This window comes from Arvicanthis niloticus, chromosome 12, assembly GCF_011762505.2.
Source record: "Arvicanthis niloticus isolate mArvNil1 chromosome 12, mArvNil1.pat.X, whole genome shotgun sequence".
Classification (NCBI taxonomy): Eukaryota; Metazoa; Chordata; class Mammalia; order Rodentia; family Muridae; genus Arvicanthis; species Arvicanthis niloticus.
The window spans coordinates 20226868-20253777 of NC_047669.1; the positions used below are offsets into that span (position 1 = coordinate 20226868).

Consider the following 26910-nt stretch of genomic DNA (forward strand, 5'->3'; position numbering starts at 1 on the left):
GTTTGGTTCTGATAGAGTGACTGTCCGGAATGTTTGCCCCCTGGCTCCAAATCCCACCCTACAACTGAAATGGATTCACGGGATTGTTTTCATTTTGCTGCCCTTCGCACTGAAGGGAGAGAAAGGAACCACAGGCTGAAGGGGCTGTGGAGCCCGATCAATGGTGGGGAGCAAGTAAGAGTCAGTGTTGCGCAGTTTCTGGCCCGTGTGGGATCCAGCTCTGTGGGCAGGCAGCAGGGCTGGCCGGCCTCCCTGGCCAGAGTTCTGGGGACGAATGCCTGGGGTATGAAATCACTGGCTTGGGAAGTTCTTTAACATTACTGAGCTCTAAGAAGCTGGGAGTTCCGAGGAAGTAAAGGATGGCGTCCTGAGGAATGGGCTAGCACGTTCTGCCTGCGACCCACCACGCTCCCCCTCAGCCAGCCTCGTACTCCTCTCACTATAGGGGCTGAGGTCGGTGGCCCGTGGCATTGACTAGTCTGCAGAGTGCTCCACTGTGGCTGTGGGAGAGCAAATCATGCCACTCTGAGGCTCGAGCACTTTGGGAGCACTGTGTGCATGTGGAAGCATCATGATGGTGGGTGGGTGGGTCTCCCAGGCAGGCCTCGTGTCCTACACATTTGTTTGGGGACTGGGTATAGTCTCTGAGAGTCGATGAGGCAGAGCGCCTGTCTAAGGTTGGCTGGAGATCTAGGAGCCTGTGGAGGCCGGCCAGGTGGAGTTGGCTGAGCCATGCTTCCTCCTAGGGTTGTCGTCATAAGTTTGCAAGTTATACAGTAGTTTGGGGATTGACCTGGTGCTCACCCTGCTTTCTTCCCCGTGTCCTCACTCTGGGGTCCAGTGCTGAGATTTCTGAACTCATAATGAAACAGTCCCCAGGCCTGCTCACAGTTCCAACTCCCGTGCCACGCTAGTCCTGGACTCTTGTGCGCTCTGCAGATGTCTGTGTAAGCTCTTCCCCATGGACAAGTTCTCAGAAGATTCTGAGGCTGCTTCGGGCTTAGCCCAGCCGCAGCAGCAGGCCAGGTCTAGGAAGCCTCTGGAACACCTCCCTGGGGAACACAGGTGAATTTCTGGGCCCTAGAGGGGGTCAGCAAGAGGCTGCAGTTGCTGGCCTGGTGTGAAAAGTTGCACCACAGTTACTGTCCTGAGCTCTGTTTTTAGAGTTAGGCCCCTCATAACAAATTCCTGCTTGGCTGCAACTTGCCAGGCAGATCCTACCAACCTCAGTGTCCTCTCCTCACATCTGAAAATCAGCTGGTTATGTCTGCCTTGCTGGACTGTCAAAGAATGAGGTAAGAAACTGTCTGTATGGGACCTGGTGTGGTCTCTGGCATGAAGCAGGTGCTCAGCAGAGAGTTATTGTCACTATCTTTGCTTATTCTAGAAGGAGAAGTCCCTGGAAGCCACTGAGCTATGTGCTAAGACAGTGTTTCTCAGGCTCAGGATCTAGGGCCCATATGAAAATGAAGATTCTTGTGGCTGGGGGTGTGGGGCCATGAGTATGCTTTAAACAGCGCTCAGACCCTGCTGCTCCCGGGACTAGGTTCTGCACCATGAGGTGGGCACCTGGACACTTTAATACAAGCCATCTGGATGAGCCCCTTACTCCTCTGTGTTTTTTTTTTTTTTTTTTTTTTTTAAATGCCGGCTGCCATTAGAACACTTTCTGCCCCATTTACAAAGACTCCAGGTACCAGACCCTGAGGATGACATCCAGTCTGAGATGAGGAATGATGCAGGAGGAGGAGGAGGGACCCTGAGGTGTCCTCTTCTCTTAGGAGATGCCCCAGACAGCCCCTCACTCTGCATGAGCCCTTGCAGCAAAGGCACAGGAAGGCTTGCACAGGAAATGAGCCCACCCCTGCCTGCTTCCTCTTGGTGCCTGAAGGCTGTGGGTGCCTAGAGCATTGAGCTCTGCCAGTCCTGTGAGAACATGGGGACAGTGTGGAGCTTTAGAGTCAGAGCGCTGCCACTGTCACAGGGCCGCCTAGGTCGATAGCACATTACCCCAAGGCTAGCTGTGGCTTATGGGGACCACTGTTACATGCTGTTCCCAGACCTCAAGTCCTGGTGACCACAAGGGTCTTGGAAGTGGGGACATGTGGGTCAAGTGTGATTGCTGAGGACACCTGACACCCAAACCTCTACTTCTTGATGGCCTCCTTGCGTGCTTCTCACCTCCACTGCTGACACACCAAGGCTCCAGGTGCCAGCAAAGGGAGCCCAGGCTTTCACCTAAACTCATGAACACACAGGGGTCTGCCTGTATCTGCACTTCACAGGCAAATCACAGTGAGCCTCGCACTGATCTTTCCCTCCTGGGCTCTAGGCAGCCCTGTTGGAGGAACAGCCACATCTGGGGGGTTATTGCTTTATAGCAGATTTCCCACTGGCCTCAACCAAGAAGTTCTTCTATTCACTGTTTCTATATGTGTAAAGCAGGCAGGAGCTGGGTCTAAATCAAGGCTGTGGGCTGTGATCCCTGAGGGGGCATATGTAAAGAAGTGGGTTTTTTTCCTTTGTATTGTATTGTGGTAAAATATCTCTAAGGTTTGAGTTGATGTTTAAACCATTTTTAGGTAAGCAATTCAATGGGGTTAGTCACAGTCCGCACTATATACTGCAGTCAGCACCATTGGCTCCCAGAAGGTTCCCTCACCCCAAATAGAAACCGAGTCCCTGGGCCCTGGGGAACTTCTGTTCTGCTGTGTCTGTCTCTGAGTTTGCTAGTCAGGCTGGATATTTACACGGATGGACTCCTATGGCATTTGTCCTTTCACTTGGCGTGATGTTTTTAATGACCACCTAAGCTGTAGCATGTCCAGTGTTTCATCCCTTTGTATATGGGGTGTGTGTGTGTGTGTGTGTGTGTGTGTGTGTGTGTGTGTGTGTCTGTCTGTCTGTGTCCATCCATCCATGAGTCTGGTGTGTAGAGGCCAGAGGACAATCTTAGTTGCTGTTCCTCAGGTGTTGTCCACCGTGCTTTTGAGACAGGGTCTCTCACTGGTCTGGGACTCATAAAGTTAGGTAAGACAGACTGGCCAGTGATCCCCAGGGATTTATTTGCTTGTCTCTGTGTCCCCAGTGGCAGGATTATAAGCATGTGTCATCATACCCCACTTTTAAGCATATTTGATTAGTGGGGCTGAGGGATGACTCGGTGGTTAAAAGCACTCTTGTGTTGGATCTGGGCTTGGTTCCCAGCACTCACGAGCATCTGTAGCTCCAGGAGATCTGATGCCCTCTTCTGGCTGCTGCTGGCACTGGGCATGCACATGGTATGCAGACACACATCCAGGCCAGCTACCCAGACAGAATAAAACATTTGCTTAATTAACTAATTAATCAATGTGTGTGTGTGTGTGTGTGTGTGTGTGTGTGTGTGTGATTACATGTGCATGGATAGCATGTGCAAAGGCTAGAAGAGGATGTCAAGTGTCTTTCCCTCTATCTCTCTGCCTTTTCCTCCGAGGCAGAGTCTCTCCCTGAACCTGGAACTTCTGTTTTCTCAGCTAGGCTGGGAACCAGCAAGCCCCTATAATCCTCCCAGCTCCTCACCCTCCTCACCCCTCACTGCTGAAGTTTACAGGCATCTATCTGCAGGGATACCCAACTTGTGACAGGGATGCCGGAATCTGAATTCCTGCCCTCATGACTGTGGAACAAGGTTTCCTGCCCTCCAAGTAAATTCTTTGGTTCTCTGGATATCTGGTCCTCATGTTTGCCAGGCAAGTAGGTCACCAACTACGCTTTCTTTCTAGCCACCACTTCATCCCTTTTTATGGCTGAATGATATTCCATTCCCCCAAGTCCATTACATCTTGCTATGTCTTCTGTTGTGAACACTTGGCTTGATCCCAAATGTTATTCTTAATATTTTTTTTTTATATTTTTGCATGTCTCATGGGGCTAGGCAGTATAGCCATACCAGGAAAATAGCTACCTGGTGCATAGGCTAATATAACAATACACACGACTGCTGCCACAGGGCCTGTGAGGACACACACGGCTTGTTGAGTGGAGGCTTAGATTCCCTGGGTCCTGCACTTACCTGACCAGCTGCCAATCTTGTGGTGTAGGAATCGCTTTTCCTGGGCCTCAGCATCTCCATCTATAAGATGGGTTTCAGGGTAGAGTCCCCGAGATGTTCTCAGGTTCTGTGATGCTGAGCCGTCATCCACAAGATTCGCTGTGTCACTGTTGTTTGTTTTCCGTGTTGCTGGGAATTGAACCCAGGGCCTTGCTCGTGTTGAGTGCACCCAGCTCCATGCCATGGGATTCTAGGAGGCTTCCTGATTTGTTTCCTGGGTAAAATTGGTTTGGAGATTTGCAAGGCAGGAGTTGTGTGTTTTGGTATGTCAGCCTGGTGCACAGCACGAGTGTATCTCTGAGATGGTCTTGTGTACTACAAGGGCACTTGGCATCCTCAGCTGTCTGCCCAGGGAGCTTAGCCATGTAGAAGTGGGGCAGGGGATGGACATCTGCAGAATTACCCAGCAGTATGGAGCTGTGGATGGGTAGCTAATTGGAGGGGGCTTTGGGGGGAGGCAAAGTGGCTTAGAATTCTGTTGTGAAGATCAGGTCAGAAGTTTAAGCAAGGGAAGTGGATGCCAGAGGCAGGGACAGCCAGAAGGAGCAAGTGGTGGCTGGGAGGAACCCACAGCTAGGGTGGAGACTTCCTGTCCAACAGCCCCTTGTCCTGGCAGGAGATCGCATTCCTTTACCCCAGGAGATAAGAGGCCAGATTTTCCTTTCTCAGGGGATCCTTCAGGCTGTGAGTTACACAGGCCAGGCCTCTGGGGGGATCTGGGGCCACAGTGGGTGGGACCTCTCTAGTCCCCAAAGCAGGGCCCCAGTTGACCCTGGAGCTCCTGGTTCCCTTCCAGGGCTCTCTGCACCTTTGGGATAGTTGTGGACCCAGCAGGGGCAGCAGTGTTTGAATCTGCCCTGGAACCCTGTCTTTGCGATTCCTACCTCATTGAGACAATGTGCCAGGCTGTTGGCAGCTTAAATATCCAGCTTGGAAAGCACTCCACATAGAGTCTGCCCCAGTAGCCATTGTTTTCCTTGCCTCAAGGTGATGCTTGCTTCTCAGAGTCCAAGTCCGACTTGGTCCCCATTCCTGGAACTTAACATTGCCTTTCTTAGTCAGCCTCTCCGGGTGAAATCTTTTCTCATCTCAACTTACTGACTCCAAGACCACTGGAAGGGAAAAGTTCAGTACATTAGAGACCATTTTTAAATTATTTTTTTATTATTATTGTTGTATTTCACATCTGTCCCGTGTCATGTCATCCCTTTGCCCTCCCCACTCAACACACACATTGCGGGGAGGGTTCTGTGTAACCCTGTTGTGTAACCCTGTCTGTCCCAGAACATATTCTGCAGATCTGGCTGACCTTGAACTCAGAGATCCACCTGTCTCTGTCTCCAGAGTACTGGGATTAAAGGCGTGCACCTCCCCACTCTCCCCACCTCCCACCCCCACCCCCATCCTGCATCCCCACACTCTCACACCCTTGACTAAAATTTTTATTTTACGTTGGGGCTGGAGAAGTGGCTCAGGGGTTAAGAGCCCCTGTTGACTACGAGAGCTCAGTTTCTCCGCATCCATGAGCCACCTGCCACTTCGGCTCCATGGGATCCTTCTGACCTCCATAGGCACCTGTGCACTCACAGTATACAGATGGATATGCACACACATGCTCATAAATACAAAATTAAAAAAAATTATGTGTGTGTATAATACGCACCAAGCATATGCCTGGTGCCTGCAGAAGCCAGAAGCCAGTGTGGGATCCCTTGGAACTGGAGTCACTGAGGATTGTGAGCTGTGTTGGGAATTGAACTCTGGTCCTCTGGAAGAGGAGCCAGCAGTGCTCTTACTAACTGCTGAGCTGTCTCTCCAGTCCCAAGTACTTTTTAAAACAGAGGACATTGGTTGGTCACAGAAGGCACAATTTGGCTGTCAGTAACCATCTTGCAATAGGAAATTTCACCTTCCCTTCCACAAGGAGGAATGCTTGGCTCCGAGGGAACCAGGCTGCTCTTTTAGAGTGTAGCGGTGGCAGGGGCCCAGTTGCTGGACACTTAGTCACTCCCCCACCAAAGCATCTACCCCCTCCTCTCTCTGGCCCTTCATCCCCTTGGATGCCAGTATGTGTCTGGGGTTGGGGGGGGGTATGTGAGGGGTTACTGCTTCCTGGAAGCCTGTCCCGCTCAGGGTGGAGGCCTTCCCCAGGGACAGAGGAGGCTCCAGGCTGCTTTCCCTGGGCAATCTGGGTGGACTCTGCAGGCCCAGCCCCATTGCACATTTCCCTTCTGGCCCCTGCTGAATGTCCAGCCCTCTCTTGATGTTTTCTCTCTGGGTGGAGTCTCAGGATTGGATTGGAGACCTCATTCATTCCTCTCCTCTCCTCTCCTTAGCCCCTCCTTGAAAGACCAAAGTTACCAGGGCTGAGGCCAGAGTGCAGGTTGAGGGCTGCTCCCAGCTCACTGCCCAGAATTCCCTGGGGCCTCTTCCAAACCTGTCCTATCTCCTCTTCCTTCTCTGCAGGCTATGAGCTGTACACGCTGGGTATGTTCCATTCTTTTTAGGATTTTTTGAGGCCATCTCTTGCTCGGAAGCCAGCCTCAGACTCTTCGCGCACCTGCCCCAGTGTGAGGTCCCAGGCAAGCGCCACCACCTTCAGCTTTAGTTCCGTGTCAAAACACTTTTATAGGACACCTCTAATTGTGCTGAGCGGGAGAACCCGTCATATCTGGACTTGGCAGTATCTGCATCTTCTAAACATTCTGCTTCTGCGCTGCACGCTAGTGTCCTTCGTGGTTAAAATGGCTTGGTCTCTGCAAGCTTACATGTGCGTCCTGTTGGGTCTGAAAAATGATGTTTCTCTGGAGTCATCCTCCGCCTCTGGCTCTTACAATCTGTGTCCATCCTCTTCCTCATGGATCTCGGAAACTTGGACGGAGGCGTTTGATAAAGACATCCCGTTTAGCACAGGGTGTTCCAGAGACTCTCACTCTCTGGACAGTGTCCAGTTGTTGGTCTCCTTGTCGTTAGCTCTCATCTACTGTAGGAAGAGGCCTCTCTGATAGGATGGAGTGATGCTCTATCTGTGGGAATAGCAAGATGTCATTTTATTGCTAGGTTTCTTTAACAGAATAACAGCAGTATGTTTTCGCTAGGGACCATGACCTAAGTAGTCTTAGGTTCTTGGGGATGGTAGCAGTGTCAGACAAAAACCTCCACTCCTAACAAGAAGCTATTTGTAATTGAAACTTTCTGGGAAAGAAAAAAAAAGTCAGTTTTCTCCAATGGTGTGTTACTAGGAATATCAGCTACACTCCAGGTAGGCCTCAAGCCCAGGAGTCATTGGCCAACAAAAAGCAGTCTCTGTGGTTTGGGATGTGTGTGTGTGTGTGTGTGTGTGTGTGTGTGTGTGTGTGTTTTATTGTTTTATTGTGGTATTTTTTGTCTTATTGATTTTTTTCTTTAATTTTTCTGTTTTGATTTTGTGGTTTTGTTTGTTTGTTTTTCTTATTTTGTTTTTGTTTTATTGAGAGGGAGAAGAGAGTAGATATGAAGTTGGTTGTGGAGAAGAATTTAGAAGGAGGAAAGAATATGATTAAAATATATTGTATGAGAATTTTTTTTTAAAAAATACAAATTTTAAAAATGGCCCAGTCAATTAGACCATAGCCCCTTTCTCCCCCCCCCCTTTTCATATCTGCACTCAGGAAAGCCACAAATCATTGGTGACTCATGGAAGATAAAAAAAGCACTCAAGGCCCATGTCAGTGACAGGTTGTAGCTGCTTCGTTGATGCTGGTTGTCGTCTGCTGGTTCCCAGTGCCAGGGCAGGGGCTTCGGGGCAGTCTTATGCCTGCACACCCAATAGACCTCACACCCAATGCCCAGGCAAGAGAAAACCAGCTGGGACCTCTTCCAAAGCCATGCCTCTGTGTGAGCCGCAGATGACAAGGCTAAAGCCCAGGCTGACAGGATCCCAGCGACTAAGCGCCTCCTGTCCATTGTTGCCTTTCTGGGCTTGGGCAGTGGCTCAGCATCTGGCTCTTGGTAGCCCATGCTGCGAGATGGGGCCTTTGAACACTCCCTTTCCAAACCCCTCTGTCAGGCTATTTTAGACGTGCCTGGGTCTCTGTCCCCAAAAGATGACAGGTAATGAAGACACTGGGCCCTTCTGGATTTCAGTCCAATTCCACAGCTGAGGGGGTTGGGGCGGGGTCTTAGGACCGGCCACATGCAGCAGGAGGCTTGAGTAGTACTTCCGGCAGTGACTGTACTGTATTTCCTTCTTCTTTGAGGATCCCAGTGTGCTGAACCCTGGTGGCCTTCCCTTCCCCTGCCAGTGTCCCTCGCGCCCCTCCCTTCGGGGCTGTTTTGGTGCCTGTGCTTTTCCCAGAACCTCGGGCCTCTCCTTTCCTTTTCCTTGCATAGTTACTCTTCCTGTGATCTCTCAGGCCCCACCCTCCCTCAGTCTGGGGGGCGCCGCCTCCTCCCTTCCTCTCTCCGAGCCCTCCCTCCACTCTTTCTATTCCTGGTTGGACCAGACTGCCTCATTGTCCATTCGCAGGAAAGGCTTGTCTGGCTGGTCTCTGATCACTCACTCACTGGTCATCGGTTACTGATTGCAGGGTGGGGGACGTGAGCCCAGAAGAAAGCCCGTGGTGCGGGAAGCTCTGCCCACAGCCCACGGCCCACGGCCCACAGCCCACAGCCCACAGAAGCAACATTTTTAGAAACCTCATTTTCTAAGTTAGTCCACAGTCACAATGGACTCCCTCACCAAGGTCTCAGCAGCCTCTACTCATTTCACCATGGCCTGTGTGTGTAGTGGGCTGGGTGAGTACTTACACCACAGGTGCCACACCGTGTTTCCCAGAAGCCACTGCACCCGGGTGGCTAGGTCTATGAGCCTGGGCAACTGGCACCCAGACCCAGACCAGCGGTTCTTTGTCACTGCTAAAGGCATTTACTATAGGATGAGGAGAACTTCTGTCAGCACCCCCTGAGGAGATAACACTAAGCCCCCAAGAACTACAGCCTACTGGCAGCATCAGGGGAGTGACTGGAATCCGGGAAGAAATTAGGCCTTCCTACACACAGGCCTGCAAGGGCATCACTGTGCCTCTTCCTGCCTGGGCCTGTGAGGATTTGGTTCTCTCACCCCTCCCTCGTTCTGTTTTTGGAGGGGCCCGGAGTATTTTTACTCAGTGGCTACAGAAGCAGATGTTCAGGTCAAGCCCAGACGCATTCACAGGCAGCAGCTGCAGGCTCTCAGCATCCCAGGCCCTTCAGGATTGGAGATGGCAGCTGACAGGATCCAGTTTGTACAGCAAGCAGTTGCCATTCCTGCTGCAGGCAGCAAGCTTTGGTTGGGGTATAACTCAAGGTTAGGGCACTTGCCTAGCACCCTGGTCCTGCAAAACAGAACCTCCAAACAGAGTGCTTGGGAAACCTTGAATGCAGACAGACCTGGAATCCCAACAGGGCTGGCCATCCTCCCAGCTGTGCCTCTATTAGCCCTAACTGGTGCCTCTGACCTGTGGTGCTTCACAGGATTTGCCTGCCTTTCCCAGATGAAGCCTGAGGGAGACACTGGTTTCTGGAACTGAAGAGGACCACTCTGTGTGGGAGGCAGAGTGGCAAGCCTCAGTATGAGCTGTCCTGGGACTTGTAATCCTGAGGGGAGGGGAGGTAATCAGAACCCGCAAGAGTCAACAGGCTTGGGAGACGTGTGTGTGTGTGTGTGTGTGTGTGTGTGTGTGTGTGTGTAATAAGACCAGTCTCAGACACTCCTTTTCACCTGAGAGAAAAGAGCCTATATAGGGCCAAGCCATCAGGCCCAATGCCCTGTCTCTGTGAGCCTGGTCAAAACAATCAGATTAGCTCCTTGGGCCTCAAATTCTAGTCTCATGGACACAGCCACAGATTTCACATTAAGGCCTTATTGAACCCTTCTGGCTGTGTCGTGGGTGAAGCTTCCTCTCTTACTTAAATGTTGTTTGTTCTCTCTTGCTTATGACTTTCTCATAATCTACTCCAATCATTCTGGGAAGCGGGAGAAGCATACACAGGGAAAAATAAAAGAAAGAAGGTAGTACACTTGGGATGTCCCTGCAGACACTTGGCCTTCCCGTGGGATCATTAATTTTCCCAAAAGATACAATTTTTTCATAATAAGTAGATTACCTTCATTTTTTTTTTTTAACTGTGGGGATTTTCTAGGAAATTTTTGAAGGAGAAGAATTGCTGGGTCTGATGGTGAATGTCAGTAACCTGAGCACTGGGGAGGTGGCGAGGTGTGTCAAGAATTCCAGGCCAACCCAAGCTACATAACCAAATCTATCTTGGGAGGGAAAAGTCAGATGGGGAAAGAGAGGAAGACAAGGAGGGGGAGATAGATCCCAAGGAGGGAGGAGGGACAGATAGAGAGATGTGTACGTTTATTTTTAGTATTTATAACACTGGAGGTTTTATTTTTTTTAATTAGGTGTTAGATATAATTATGGCATGTCAGTTTTCTATGCTACTAAGTACTATGGTGGTTCTCTATGATACTGGTCCTCATGCATGCTGGGCAAGAGTGAAACTCTGAGCTATACCTCGGCCCCATTCTCCTCCTGTCAATCAAAATTCTCAGCCTCCATTTCATATATGAACACTGTATTTACATAATTTTCCCCTTTCTCTCCTTCTTCCCACTTTTCCCAACCCCCCCATACTTTTTAAATACATCTTATTATTTAATTATTGTTTATATATGTATACGTGTATAAGTATATATGTTTACACAAATATTGATAAATAAAGCGTTAAAAAAAAAAAAATTCTCAGCCTCCTGAGTGGCTGGGGTTACATGTCAGTGCCTCTAGGTCTGGCTTCAAACATTTTCACTGACATCTAAAATATCTCAGTTCTCCATAGTTAGAGACTTAAACCTTTCCCCAAATTTACATGATTTCAAGAAAGCATTCATTATCTTTGTCAACAGGTTCTTTTCAAGGTTAAGGTTATCTCTCCAAGAAAGCCTTATCCCAGGGCAGAGGGTTAGGGTAGCAGGATTGTGTGTGCCAGTGAATGTGCTCGTGGGTGTGTCGGTGTGAGTGTGTTGGTATGAATGTGCCCACACGTGCTCCTGTGCACACATAAGTGTATTTGTGAACGGGGCGGTGTGGATGTTTGCTTGTGAAATATCCTTGTGTATAGGTATGAATGTGTGTCTGTGGGTCAGTGTATGTGTGTACTCAGGTGCAATGTATGTATGCTTGTGGGTATGTCAGTGTCTCTGCTGTGTGGTAGTTGTGTGTTAGTGTGTGTTCTGTACCACTGTGAGCATGTGCTTGTGGACACGTCAGAGCTGCTTTTCTTCTTGGCCCCATATGAGGCAGCCTTGAGGCCTCTGCCTTGTCCAGTTCTCTTAGCCTGTAGGTGTGAGGGGAAGAGGTAGAGAAGGCTTCCCAACTGACCCCACTAAGCAATCTTTGAGGGAGTAAAAGGCCGTTGAGCCTGCAGGCTGACCAGGCAAAGCTCTCAGGCCAGGGGACCAAAACCCTCCTAGTTCTAGTTCTAAGACCTCCTTGGAGGCTGTGGAGAGGAACAGCGTGGGATGAGGTGTTTATGTGCTGTGGGCTGGCCTGCCCGGGTTGCACAGCCCTGGCTCAGATGTGCGTCATCCTGGCCTGACTGAACTGAGCTCCAAGGGAGGCTGAGCTGGTTTTCTCCTCAGGAAGACTAGTCTGTGGAGTCAGCCAGCGGGCAAGCTAAAGTTAACTTAGCTTGTTATTGCTTTTTGTTGAAGAGAGGAGGACCAGCTGCAAGGAGGACAAGCCATTCAGAAACCCCGTGCTTGGGATTTAATATGCCAGAACAGAGTCTGTATGCAGCCAAGAGAGAACAGTTGACAATGATTTGAAAGTGTGGACCAGACTCCCCAAGGCTCCCTGTGCTTCTTGGAGCTTCATTATTTTCTTGAAGAGTATTTTTCCTGTGAAGTTATGACTCCTGGAAGCTGAGGAAGTGCACGGCCTCCTGGGAGCCATCAGAGCCGAGGGAGCTCCTTTTGTAGAGGGAGGTCTTGGTAGATGGTGGGTGGTATGGACAAGGCCTGCAGCTGCAGTGGGCTCTGTCCTCAAACTCTGGGGTACTGTGGTGTGCAGTGGCGGTGAGGGGGTGGGGTGACACAAGCTATCTAATTTTAGGGGACAAGACTGAAAGGCAAAGCTGAATATTCGGGGTGTCCCTGAGCCGAGAATGTTTTACTGGAGTCTCAGAGTTCCAAGGCCTTCTTGTACCTTCTCATATGCTGTTCAAAGTGACATCTTTCGACAAAGAAGCAAAATGGATTGAAGGCACTTGACAGATGTTGTTGAGGTTGATGCACAAACGTATTTAGAATACTTTGAAGAAGTTAGACCTCAGATGTTCTTGTAATGAAGTGTCTTGTGAATGAGGGTAGCAGGAGGCCGGAGAAGGGGATGTGCCCATGAGATCTAAGAGAGGTTTCATTTTACTGTGAGGTCTATTTGGTGGCCTACCATTTCACTGTGTGGTCTACCTATTCTGGGCCAGGTAGCGTGGAAGTGAGCCACAGTGGATTTCTCACCTCAAGAGCTATAGGCGAGGAGCTGGAGAGATGGCTTGGTGATGAGGAGTGAGTACCTAGTGTCACGGAGGATCTGAGTTCGGTTCCCGGCACCTACATGAGGCAGCGCAAGCTTCAGGGGATCCTGTGCTCTTGTTTGAACTCCATGTGAACACACACACATACATTCACATAACTAAAATTAAAATGAGCAGTTTTAAGACGAGGACTGTGGGACATAGCTCTGTTGGCAGATCGATGTTCTGGCCTGTACTATCGATAGGTTGGATACAACAAGACAAAACAAACAACAACAACAACAAAACCGTGGTGTTCCATAGAGACCACCATAGAGAGTGGCTAGTCTTTTTAAAAGAATTTCTTGCTTTTTATGTGTATAGTTGTTTTGCCTGAATGGATATCTGTGGAGCATATGATACGGTGACCATGGAGGTCAGAAGAGGACATTGCATCCCCTGGGACTGTAGTTACAGACAGCTGTGAGCTGCCATGTGGGAGCTAGAACACCTTCAGGGTACTAGGAATTAAACTCAGGTCCTTTGGAAGAGTAGCAATCGCTCTTAACTGCTGAGCCATCTCTCAAGGCCAATAAAACAGCCAGAGCATAAAACAGCCAGAGTAATGAAGGGGAGACTCAGTTCTGATCAGGACAGATGAAGGAAGCCCCTGTCTGAGCTTAAAGAATGAGTACAGGTCAGGCCTGGTGGTATAGGCCTGTGATGCCGGCCACTTGAGTGGTTGAGACAACAGGACTGACAGTTCCAGACCAGCCTGGGCTACAGAATGAGATCAGAGTCAGCCCGAGCAACTTAGAGTGATCCTGTCTCAAAACTAAAAATAAAACCGGGGGTAGAGATGTGTGATAGAGTGATTAGCTGCACAAGGCCCTGGGGGGAGGGGAGGAGAGAAGAAAAAATTGAGCACATTATTGATGGCTCAGAGAGTGGGATAATACGGCAGGGAACATGGCCCCAGCGAAGGCGTAGGGTGGGGGTAGGATGGATGCTGTGCTCTGGGGGCAGGGGTGGGGGGAACAAAGGGTGAAGGAGTCATGCAGGCTGTTGCCAGGTTGTGGGAAGTTTTGGTGTTTAACTTAAGGAGTTTTGGCTTTATTTTTTAGCTCCCAGGGAGCCATGGCGTTTTTTAAGCAGGGAAGTTATTTGCAAAACCAATTTGTTTTTTACAGAAAGCAATCGCATAAAAAAAAAAGACCCTCACTGAAAAGACCTGGCAGCCATTCTGAAATCTATAAAGCAAAGATAAAGGGTCTTCCCTCCCCAAGCTAACCACTGTTTTCCATGTGATTTCCTCTATAGCCAAAGATACAGACACAGAAAGTCAGACTTCCAAGTCTCTCTCTCTCTCTGCCTCTCTTTCTCTCTCTCTTTCCTCTCTCTTTCACTGGCATGTACACACACACACACACACACACACACACACACACACACACACTGCCTTTGAATGTTCAGTATTATATGTGTGCACATGGATGTATACCTGTAATTACAGCGACTCAGGAGGCTGAGGCAGGAGAATCACAGTAAATTTGAGACTAGCCTAGACTATACCATAAGTTCCAGGCCAGCCTGGGCTACAGAGTATGTCATTGTCTCAAAAAGAAAGAATCCATGCTATAACCAACGCTGTCCCCTTGGGCACTCTCCTCCATCGGCACTCCTTTGTGTCATTACAGAACATGGCTTTATTGGATACTCCCCAGAACTGCTACAGAGCAACACTCTGCCAGAGTACAGCCCCGGGGAGTCATTCTTCACTGTGTTTGGGGTATTCTTCCCGGCAGCTACAGGTAGGTACTCTGGGTTCTTTCTCACCCTTGCCTTAGGGGTGTAAATACTCAATTCCTGAGTTCAACATCACAGTTGGCCTTCATGTGCTCTGGGGTCTGAAGCTGACTTTGGTGATGGCCTTGGCTCTGACTAAAAATCCATTCTTTTAACAATGGTTTTACTTGCTCATAATTTCTGAAGGAGACTGTGGAGCTCTTTCGTCACATGTGGGTTCCTGGCCGAGAAGACAAGAAGCTAACATATGATAGGTGGCCCATGGGAAATGCTTAAGACAGGGATGTTTCCAGGGCACATCTCTGTTGATGATCTGGAGTCACTGTCTCCTATCCTCCGCTTCCTATGTGTGTCGTGTCCTTTCTTGTCACCCTTCCTCCACATACACAAAGGGTGGGAAAAGGAGAAGCTACTGGAATGTCTATGTGAACAAGACTTTCATAAGAGTGTAAGACTGTGGAGACATTCAAAGCACCCGTACTACCGAGGGGAACATGAAATGGTCACACCGCTTTAGAAAACTTTGAACAGTTTCTTAAAAATTCTAAATACCCAGCCATTCCACCCCTAATTATCTGGAAGCACGAACTTGTGTGAAGACTGATATGTAAAAATTCAAAGCAAATTAATTTGGGCTGGAGAGGTGGCTCCAAGGTCAAGAGAGAGCATCTACCATACGTGCAAAAGCTGAGAGATTAGTGCCCAGCTCCTACATGGCTCACAACTGCCTGCAACCCCAATTCCAGGGGATCAGACTCCCTCTTCTGACCTCCATAGACACTGTACTACACACACACACACACACACACACACACACACACACACACTAAAAATAAAAACAAATACTTAAAATATCCAAAGCAGCTTAATTTGTATAGTCCCCAAATGGAAATAGCTGGATGAGTATCAACAGGTCAGTTTTTTTGTGGTTCAGCCACACAAAAAGACCAGCATGAAAGGAAGAAGTTATTGACATACACAGAAAATGTATATGGGCCTCAAAATAATTATGCTGAGCAAGACAGACAAAAAAAGATACAAAACGTTAGGAAAAAAGAGTTTTAAAAATCACATAAACTCCATTTCTATAACATTCTAGAAGAAACAATCTTTAGCTTACAGAGAGCAGGCAGATGCCCAGAGAAGGGGGTGACGGGGTTGGAGGAAGGGCTATGGAGGGACAGGAGGACACTTCAGATGGACAGTACATTCTGGATTATGCTGGCGGCTATGTGGGTGCCGTGCAGCTCACTGAATCTGAGTTATGCTTGAAGAAAGCTGCTAAACAGAAGGAAACACATTTCACCGTCATGCGCCAACCCCACACTCTTCTCTGGTAAAGGCCCCTTGCTCTTCTTCCTCCCCAGGTAAGATGGCTCCCTATTTGCACTTTCCCTGTCTGCTCATCTCTACTGCACTCCCCCCCTTTTGGAGCTCAGAGTATCACCCCAAATGAACTGGATCCTTCCAAGGTCATCAGTGACATCCTACTGACCTCACTACTAAGCAGTGAGCATTTCTTGCTTTATTTGACCTCTCAGTGGCCCCCGCTTCCTCTTCCTTCTGGATGCCTGTCACACCACCAGAGCCTTCCATCCCTGTGTTCTCACCTGCCTGCTTGCTTGCCCGTTCTCTTTTCAGTGTGTGTGTGTGTGTGTGTGTGTGTGTGTGTGTGTGTGTGTGTGCACGTATATGTGGAGGCTGGAAGACAACCTCAGGTATTATTCCTCAGATTCCAGTCTCCATGTTTTTGAGACATGGTCTCTTGGCAGCTTAGAACTTGCCAAGTTGGTTAAGCTGGCTGACCAGTGAGCTCCAAGGTCCTGCTTGCCTCTGACTCCCCTGTACTGGAATTACAAGCCCATACCACCATACCAGGCTTTATCCCTTGGTTCTAGAGATGCAGCTCAGGTCATCATGCCTGCACAGCAAGCACTTGACCAGCTGAGCCATCTCCCCAGCCCTGTCCTCTTCTTAATCTCTTCCAATTCCCTTTAATTATCACCCACAGAGCTGACGACTCCCACATCCACCCCGATAGCCCAGGCTTCTCCTCAGCACATAGTTTCTTCAGTGGCCTGTTTGACAACTGGCACACTTCAGATTCAATGACTTCAGAGCCAAACCCTTTCTGCCTTCCTCCAACTGGCTCTTCTCTTACTCTCCTGTTCTCAGGGATGGCATCCAACAATAGGGACTAACTCCTGACAACTCACCTTCTCCTGACCCTGCCCATCTTCTCTGACTCTGCCCACCATCTTTTGACACCACCCACCTACCTTCTGACACCGCCCACCTCCTTTCTAGAACCCTCCAAGTCCCTCCCGACAAGGTTACCTTCCAGATAGCACTGGATTCTCTTCACGGCCCTTTATGTCTACCACCGACTGCTCTGTTAAATCATTGTCCACCCACTACCACTTCCCCTATCTTAGAAATGAGACTGAAACTAGGGTTGCGTAGTAGGATCTTCATCTGCAGGATCAATTGACCAGAATGATATGTCTCTTTCATGTTTATAAAATGAGAAGAGTTGATCTCTGACTCTTAAGATTTTACCCCACCGGGATGACTCAAAGCTAACGTCAATCATTCTGGATGTCACTACTTGGTGCTGCTATGCTTCCACCGTTCCAGCCTTTTTGGGCTTTCACCCAATGTCAAGACACATCAAGTGGTCATGCTGTTGAGCATCTGGTACAGAGCCAGGCCCTCCCATGTCCTATCTGCAGGGCCTTCCTTTAAGCTGAATTGGGAGACCAGAAACCTGCTGAACGTGAGAACTCTATGCTTGGGATCTAAGCGTTTCCCAGACCCTCCTTTTCTGAGTCCTCTGGGTCCTTACCATATTGCCATGGAAAGGGTCCCATGTCCTCACTGTTCCAGAACTTAAGAGCCTATCTTTCCCTACTCCCAACCCTAGGGCCAGTCTTGTATGTGAATGGAATGGGGAGATGCCCAGGCCCATCTGCTTTAAGGCATGACCAGCGCATTCACACCAGCTCTCTCCCCTAGTATAATGCTTTGCTTTGGATAAAATTCATCATCCATTTTTGAATAAGAGATTTTCCTGAAATTTTATTTGATTGGGCCCCACAAATTATGTAGATCCTGTTCTGGTCCCCCATGTTGTCACCAGCCATTTTGTCCACTTCTCTGAGTCTATGAAACATCATAAGGGCCCAGGCTATGGAGAAACGAGCTCAAACATTAGTCAGGAGAACTCTCTGCACATCTCTCTCAAAGCTGTCAATCAAACCTAAGTCAGCTTCCTGTTGAATGGACAGAAAAAGAATGAGGGAAAAGAGAAGAAATGAAAAGGAAAACGATTGCTATCTGAACCTGCCTACCGGCCCCTCCTGCCCCATCCTTCCCCAGTACCAATGACTACACAGTCATAGGGCTCCAGCTGAGTCTCCCTGAGTACCCCCCAAGTGAAGCCCTGGATCAGAGGCCAGCAGGACCTCCCAGTGGCTGCTTGTGCTCTTGCTCTTGGGTGTCCCTGAGACCCCAGGAGGGTTGTCCTGGGGGTATGATCCTGATGTTCTCACACTTGCTGAGTAAAGTAGGGGACAGTGCCTACCTGTCCTGAGTGGGTGGGGAGTGAGCCCCCTCTCCAGATGAGAATCCTGCAGCCTGGGAATGCCACCTGGCAGGCAGAGCTGACCTCAGTTAACTCTGAGATCAGTCGCCAGGCCAGCCACTCAGCTCCCCTTCCCTTCTTCTGTTCTTTGTGTGTGTGCATACATATGTGCAGTTGGTAGGACTGGAACCCATGGCCTGCTACATTCTAGACAAGTACTCTACCACTGAGCTACACCCCAGTCCCCCCGACTTACTGTCTTTTAATCCACTCTTCCTTCTTGATAACCACACTGCAAATTCTGCTCCAGGCAAGGTCTCTGTATTTCATCTGAGATAGCTACCTAACAATATGGGTTGAGATGTATTTTCTGAGGCTGAGGAGATGGCTCACTGCAGAAAGTGCTTGTCAAGCAAGCCTGATGCCATGGGTTCTATTCACTGAAACACACATAAACACCAGATACAGGAGTGTAAACACCTACAATGAGGCCTCGAGAGATGGGGGTGGAGATGGAAGAATCTCCTGAAGGTTCAAGCCAGCTAACCTGTTTTATGCAGAGACCTTGTCTCAAACAAGGTAGAAAGGTGAGAACATTCCAAGATTGTCCTCTGCCCACCTGCCATGTGTGTCATGGTACATGTTCACCCACGCCCCCACACATGAATGAATATCTACCCCCAACACATATGTATGCTCACAGATTTATTTTCTGTGCTCTATGAAAGTGTCATTTTGTAACAGTTCATGTGTTAAAATTATAATATTGAGTAGAGTGTCCATCCATATGGGCTTGTTCCCTCCATCTTAGAGGCCCGGTGAGTCTCTTGTTCCTCACCATCAGCCTGAGAACCTTTGATGTGAGGGTGTTTGTTTGGGGTTTGGGGGGGGTTGTTTTGTTTTCCCAACTGGGAAAGGAGGGGCACAGAAAAGATTGGGAAGGACCAACAGACATCATACAGACAGCTAGGAAGCAGAGCAGGACCTCCCATTGCTTTAGAATGGAGCCTCCCCTGGCTCTGTTTACTGGGGCCCCAAAGTAAACATGGAAGCAGGGAAATTGATTCAAACCACTTGTTTTCTCCTGGCAGATGTTCAGTTAAGTTATGAAAAGCGTACATGATTGGCAGTTTCCATGGTGATAGGTTTGCCAGGGATGAACTGTGAGTGAGTCATGGCTGGGCCTCCCTCCTGCACCATCCTCTTCCTAGCTGTCAAGAGGAAAGCTTTGAAGAATAAACATATTTGCTTCATCCCCACCTCCAGAGCCATATCACGTACATTACCTAGATACTTTATCCCAGTGGGGCGGTGACTTCTGAGGAGCAGCTGAATATTAGGTGTGGTGCCCCCACAGTATTTATGGAGCCTGACCTCCCGTCCTCACCAAGCTGGGCTCTACCACACCCTGTGGTAGGGGTTGCAGGGGTGAGAATAGGGGTTGGCTTAGATTCTTCATTTGCTTTGCTCCTCAAAGCAGTTTCCTTCTCCAAGCTGTACCAGCAAAATGTCCCTCCCTACAGGGCTTTCCCAAACACACCCTTACGGAGGCAGCCCCTCCAGGACCACAGTTCAAGGAGCTTGCTGAGAAAAATACCAGTTGTATGAAGTCACATAACCCTTGTCCTCAAATCCCAAACTCTTACTGGAAAGGATAAGAGGCGCTTTGGCCACAGTCAGCACTCAGAGCTGTGGTTGACCACACCCAGCATAAAAAACTTGGATGGGAAACCAGCAGCTTTTACCAGAATGGCCCTAGTCACCATCTTCGTCAAGGTCTGTTTCTGTGATGTCCTTGACTCTTGAGCACGACTTCCTGCTTACACCTATGCATCCTGTCAAGCTGTCTGTCTGCAGGACCTAAGCCCGGATTGCTGTTTGTCTCTCTGACACCCCTCCCTGATCCGGGCTATCAGTGCTGACCCTACCAATCATCCAGCTCCAAGCTATTTCCCCGTCTCCTTCACATTTTGTCTGTCATGAATGAGAGCAAGCACCTGCTGGACGAGATGGGGGACTCTAGGTTTAAGGAGTAGAGAGGATCAAGAAAGAATGGGGCAGATACCACTTCTTTCTGGTGGACTCGTGGGCAGGAAAAGGAGAGAGGAAGCTCTGTTTATATTAGATTATTATATTATACTATATTGTATATAATGATATTATCTTGGTTAAAGATTTTATAGAATTTGTAATTTTATCAAAGCTATTATATCTATAACTGTTATTGTCATTCTATCATGTGACACTGTGCTGAGCTCTTGATTATACTGACACATTTAAGCCCTCCCTGTTTCTACGAGAAACAGGTCTGTTATCTTCGTCTAATTTCTACCTCTGTCACAAAATGCCTGAGACTGAGTAGAAGTTTATTCGACTCGTGATTCTGGAGACTGGAAGGTTCAGGAACATAGTGTCCAACATCTGCTCAGCATCTGGTAAAGGCCTTGTGACATGTTAGAACAGGCTGGAGGGTGTCACGTGATGAAACATAGCAAACCATGCTAGCTCGGATTTTCTCCACCCCTCCCTTCTTGTTACAGTCCTTCCTCTATCTTCCGGTGTTGGAATTACAGGGTCGTGCCCCTGGGCTGGGCCGTTGGGCTTTGTTGTAGTTGTTACTGCTTTATGATACAGGGAGTGGAGCCCAGGGCTTCATACATGTAGAGTAAGTCCTGCTTCACCACTGGGCCACATCCACCTAGCCCTCTTTTCTTATAAAGCCACTAAAGTCACCATGTGGTCCCATTCTTATGACTTCATCTTATCCTAATTACCTCTTAAAAGTTCCATCTCCAAATGCCCTTAACATAACCTTCCTTCCCAAAATAGCCCAGGTTAGCCTGGTGCAAGAGATTGGTATCAGCTCAGGAACTCCAAGACCAAGTTCTCAGCACAAAGATGTATTTGCCCCAGAGGGACAGAGGGCAGGGAATAAGAGACAAAGGCAAGAAGTAAAGGACAAGGGAGAAGAGGGAGGGAACAAGGGAGAGGGAGAAGGGGTATTTATTCCAGTGGGGACAAGACTGTCTCTGGATAGAGGGGATATATACATGTTTTATAGGCAAGTGGCAGTTTATCCATGTTAGGATGAGGTGTTTAATTTTAATTGGGCATGTTAATTAGGTGAGCCAGAGGGGGCTTTTGATTGCTGGACTTCAATATTTTGATAACTGGACCTTGGTAGTCAGCTTCAGGAAGAGGAAGTGGCCAAATAAGGGAATGGACCTTGGTGGCTAGCTTTAGGAATGTAATCTAACAGTTTTTTTTAGCAAGGCAGAGGGATGGGAGAGAAGGCCACAGCCTGCCAGAGCCATGGCCCCATGGTCGCATGGTCTTCATGGTCACCATGCTGAAGCTGGCCAGAGTCCCTCCCCCTGGAATTTGCTATACAGCTGATCTTCCAATCGCTGGGATGACCAATAGTCACCACTGTGCTCAGCTAACAGGAACTCTCGCTCCAGTGTCCGGCACACGAACCTGGGGAGGGATTCAGTGAGACCTTGACTCCAAGGTCCCTCATGAGCAGCAACTCCTGCTCAAACCTCTGGTCTCATTTCATATTCAAAACCTTACATAGCTACATCTGCTTAAAATTTAGGCCAAATCTTTACTTGGGGTCTACTGTCATTCCCCAGGATGGTAAGCAGGAGCCCTACTGTTTCTCTGGAGGAGAGATTGCATGGTGTCTGGGGCTATCCCTGTGCAGAAGCCTGCCAACCTTGCTTGAGCCTTGGCATTTGCAAGGCCCTGTCTGATGCTGTGTTTCTTAGCAGCATTCTTACAGCCGTGAGGAGATGGAGGACTGGTGAGTTCTGTCTCCAAGAAGAAAAGAGATAAAGATTCTACCACAGCAACTTAGCTGACCAGGCTGTAAGCCAGTGTGGGGTAGGAATATGGTTTGAAAATGAGGGAGGAGGGGACAGCCCAAGTCTTTGGAACCTTCATGTAGCCCAAACTGGTCTGAACCGTGCTGGCTTCTAACTCTTGATCCTCTTGTCTCAGTCCATTTGTGTGGGTGGACATTGATATAGTAGGTCCTGCTAGGTGCTGAGTACTGTACTAGACACCTTATAAATCTTTCTCTGCCTTTGCCACAGCTCTCCTATAAGGTGCTATTTGATGTGTGGACAAGAAAACTGGGTAAGATTTAGGAGCTTTAGGGTGTATATATTCTTCTTTTAAAAGAAGATTAAATTTGGGAAACCAGAGAAAGAAAGAAAACAGGCGGTGTGGCTAAAGAAACAGAAAGTTGAAGTCTATAAGGTGCAGATGGAAGTCCCCAGGAGGAGGCCTGGGTGTTCCTTGATGAAGAAAGAATAATTGCGCCTTTAGTGAACTCACAAGGAGCCAGGAAAGCAAGCACAGAGCCAAAGCCTAGGCTTGCTCCCCACACCACTCCATTGATCTTCATTTTCAAGAACAGAAGAGAGTGGGGTTGGACTGTCCGTGCTGAGCGGCAGTGGTGAGGGCTTTGGTGTGTTTGTGCCGTGGCGAACTCAGTGCAGAGAGAGGGGAACTGGTCCTGGTTTGGTTCAGTCAGTGGCTGGCTCGTTTTCATTTTACACGTGGGATTATTGTTGAGATGTGTAAGGAGTAAATTCCTTTCCTGGTCGTCTGTGTGTGTTGTGAGAACAGCTCTCTCTTCATCTGGTGCCATCACTGTAGACTGATGAATAGCGGTCCAAACGCCACAGCCACAGCCTCGGTAGGTACAGCTGGTGGCTAATGCCATCATACTTGCATATCAAAGCCAAGCCGACCAAGATATCCCAGGTGATTAGGGCTTGGATGGAGGACTGAGCCCAATAGGCATGTGGTAGCAGCATACCAACTGTGTCATCCTGATACAGGAGAAGATGTAGTTGGGATAGAGCAACCAAATGCTTCTTACGGTGACAGTTTAAAACCCACAAGGAGGGCTGGAGAGATGGATGGATTCTTGAAAGCTTGTACTGCTCCTGCAGAGGAACTAAGTTCAATCCCCAGCACCTGGGATATCTTGGGGCCACTCATGACTGTCTCCATGAGTCATGTCTCATGACTCCAGCTCCAGGGGATCCAACGTCTTCTGGCTTCCGAGAGCACTGTGCTCATGTGTGCACACATCGACACAGGTACACACATATACTCATAATTAAAAATAAAAAAGTAAATTAAAAAAAAAAATCCCACAAGGAGAGGCTGATCCAGACGCACATCGGCAGTGACTCCTGGGGGCTGAAGAGCTGTGAAGAATCCAGTGTATGCTGCCAATTATAATGGTATGCTCAGCCTTCTGGTGAGGGGGTGGAGCCCCAGTTCGTCATGTGATTCTACTGTTTCAGAGAGGATGATCTAAGAAAGTCGTGGGTATTAGAGAGGGGTTAGCTGTGTGATGTGGGGTAAACCCAACTCTTGCATCCTTGAAGCATAAGAGCTAGCAATTAGCTGGAAGGCTTGGTGGCCAGCAGCCTGGGTCTCAGTTTCCTTAGTCTTCAGAAAACAAAAGTTAATTAGGTGCCCTCTGAGATGCCTTCCAGCTGTAAGAATTTTTGAGTCTAAAGAGCCATTTAATACATTTTTAGGAATTCTGCCATAAAAAGTGTAAAGGAAATAGCAATGACAGACGAATGCCTGGCCTTCCCCAAAACGTTTCCCGTGGACTCTAATAACGTCCAAGGTACTTTTTATAAAAATTGTGTTTAATGTCAAGTAAGTTTTAGGAAATAGTATGTATGTATTTCCCTTCTCAGAGTCAGTAACAGCATATTACAGACACTGGTCAACCCAGCAAGACAAACTGGCAGTCTTGTTTTGACTAAACAAGGCTTTCCCTCTTTTGAGACAGGGTCTTGCTATGTAGCCCAGGATGACCTTAAGTTCATACTTCTACCACATCAGCCTCCTGAGCCCTAGGATTGCAGGCATGCACCAGGGCATATGACTAGCTCTGGAGCTTTAAAAAAAAAAAAGTGGTATTTGTAAGACACCTGGATTGCAGTGTGCTGGGTATGGACATACTCAACCGTGGTCTAGCCCCAGCACTTAGTCAGGTCTCCAACTGTACTGGAAGCAGAAACAAAGTGAATGCTTTTGACTAAGTGCTTGACAAGGATGCCCGTCTCTTCCCCAATCAAAACAAGTTTCCTAGATCTAGTTAGTGAGCAAGACACCTATAGTTCAGTAGAGCCAAAGGACAGTATCCCAAGAATCATTCAGCGATGTGTATGCACTTTACCTCTGGGCCCGGCAGGCATCACCCCATGCTTTCTTCCCTTCTGGGACGTCATCATCATCTGGGTCCATCTCATTCCTGTCTGGTTTGTGACTGTCAGTCCTTTCTCTTCCATTGAATAGGAGCCGGGTCTTTCCCCAGTGCAATGGACAGGTGCTATTTGCAATTGTCTGGAACAAAGAGAGAGTGAGCAGAGCTCAGTCGCTTTCTTTGGGATTCTCGTGGGCCTTCAGGCGTGAACTTCCACCAGCGATTAGAAGGAGGGTGTGAAGGCAACCCGGCAAACCACAGGATGTGCAACGTGGGCAGGAATAGAACAGTATACAGTTTCCCAAAGCCGAGTGAATGGCCAGCCATGCTGGGGACTTGAGGCAGAGAGGAATCCTTGCAGAGGAGAGAGTCAAGATGGTAGTCACTGAGGCACAGCCAACAGTCAACCTGGTGATGGGTGAGGACCTTGCCAGAGGGTCTGGATTTAGGAGGACAGTGGAAGGGGAGGTATTAGGGATGGAGCTGGAGCTTGGGAAATACCCCTTGACATCAGATTGCTCTGGCAGCAAGCAGCAGGGCTTTAGCTCTCCAGCTCCACCTCAGGAACAGGAGGCAATGATATCTGCATATGATTGAGTTATGAATATATATATATATATATATATATATATATATATATATATATATACCCGTGTGTATGTCTATAAGCTACGGGTGTTTATAGAGCTGCGGTCTCCCAGCTCTCTTCTTATTCCCCCAATACCCCTCCACAGAGGCGACTGTTTGTATTCATGTTTGGTATTTTGGAGCCTGAGTTTCACAAAACATGTCCTTGTAACTGTAACTTGATTACTCAATGTGAGACGTTAGGCATTAACTTCATGCTAGGAAATATGGATTTATGTTACCTACATGACCCCCCCCACCCATCCACTTCCCCAATTTTGATGAAGTTTTATTAATTATTTATTGATTACCTTGAGAACTTTTAAATACTTAAATTGCTGTTATTTTATCAAACTTAGTTTACGTCTCTTCATTCCTTCCATTGTTTAGGAAGCTGAGACTCTCTGGGTTGTTTCTTGGTTTCTTGTCCCCCCCTCTCCCCTGTGTCTGTCTGTCTGTCTGTCTGTCTCTGTCTCTCTCTCTCTCTGACTGTCTCTCTCTCTCTCTCTCTCTCTCTCTCTCTCTATATATATATATATATATATATATACATACATATAGTGAAATACTTATAATGAATGCTTTAATTGCTGTCATCATCTTAAGGGAATCTGTTTAACCCGTTTATATATTGAGGTTTTAAGGCAACATCAGGAAATCTATAGTAAACTGATTATCCTTGGTAAGTGGACCAAACCTCATGAATAATTAAACTTTCAGTGAGTAAACACTGTCACCCTCACCCTGCCACCTGCCAAGCATTTTTCTGTGTTATGCTTACGAAGCAACTATGAAAAACAACTGCCCCATATTACAGGGAATTTCTTGCCTTTTCTTAATTTAGATGCACCATTGTTTTACATGCATGTGTACCTGCATGCAGTACCCGTGGAGACCAGAAGAGGGCATCTGGGACTGGTGTTACTGGTGGCTGTGACCCACCAATGTGGGCTCTGGGAACTCAACCCAGGTCCTCTGGAAGAACAGTTAGTGCTCTTAACCTCTGAGCCATCTCTCCAGCCCACACTATGTTCTTCCCTTGTAAACATTTAGAAATATAATTTCCCGATGACAATATAGAGTATAAATTTAGTTACAATGTATTTCAGCTGCTATATTAGTATTTTTCTAGCCTTTCCCTTATCTGCCTTAATGGCTAACCCCAAATGCGTATTTGAATTATATTTCAGGTTTCCTCGGTGGTCTCATGAAGCTTGGAGTGTTATCACCCTGACTCTTCATGAGACTGAGGTTTTGTTTTCTATGTTACTGTGGTGCTTTCAGTGTTTTTTTCCTCTATTCCTCTTTTATTCTATCTATAAGCTTTATTTTATCTCTTATTAAGTGTGTGGGGAGGCTCATGTGCCACGGAGTGCGTGGGAGCAACTCCGTGGAATCAATTCTCTTCTTCCACCTCTCTCTGGGTTTTGGAGTTCAAACTTGGTTGTCATGGCTGCGCAGCAAGCTCCCTCACCCACTCAGCCATCTTGCCTCCCTCTTTAATGTCAGGTAGCTTTAGCCTGCCTTTCGTGTCGCCAAAGTATAGAATACTCCCATTCCGCTTTGTAGTTATAGTGTTCTCTCTGTCTTCAGAACAGTTTCAAAAGTTAAAAAACCAAACAAACCAGGGAACAGGTAGGTGCCTGTGACTCTACATGGGTTGCTCGCTGAAGAACAAGTTAGCGGCTGGAATTCTGCAGCCTGCAGGTCCAACATGGCCCTTCTCAGCTGCCATTGGTTAAGATCATGTCACCTCTTAGCTCCCTTCATATTCAGACCTTAGCTCTTTTATTTACTTTCCTCTGGATTTTCAATAACCTTTCTCTTTCCTGCCGCTAACTAAGCAGCCGACGCACCCCTTAAGTCGTTGTGTGTCTGTCGTCATCCATATTGCTTTCTCTGTTCCTGCCCAGGGCCTCTGTCCTTCCGCTTTGGTCTCTGCGCCCTCTCTGTTATCAACCCGTTATCCTGGCCTTCATTTCAAGCCTGTGTTACCACCACTGCTCTTTTCCTTGTGACTGA

At 48.1% G+C, this 26910-nt stretch overlaps 1 protein-coding gene across 6 annotated transcripts in view; it reads left to right on the top strand.

Annotated features, from left to right (window-relative positions):
* Slc12a8 (solute carrier family 12 member 8) overlaps positions 1–26910 on the top strand; it is a 147792-nt gene that overhangs the window by 58482 nt on the left and 62400 nt on the right. For 5 of the 6 annotated variants that reach the window (XM_034515388.2, XM_076942841.1, XM_076942844.1 and 2 more), the window contains one exon: positions 14326–14439. The exons of the other annotated variant lie outside the window; for it this stretch is intronic. In XM_034515388.2, coding sequence (XP_034371279.1) covers positions 14326–14439 — 114 coding nt within the window. The remainder of the gene's footprint in view (positions 1–14325; positions 14440–26910) is intronic. 6 annotated transcript variants of the gene reach the window in all.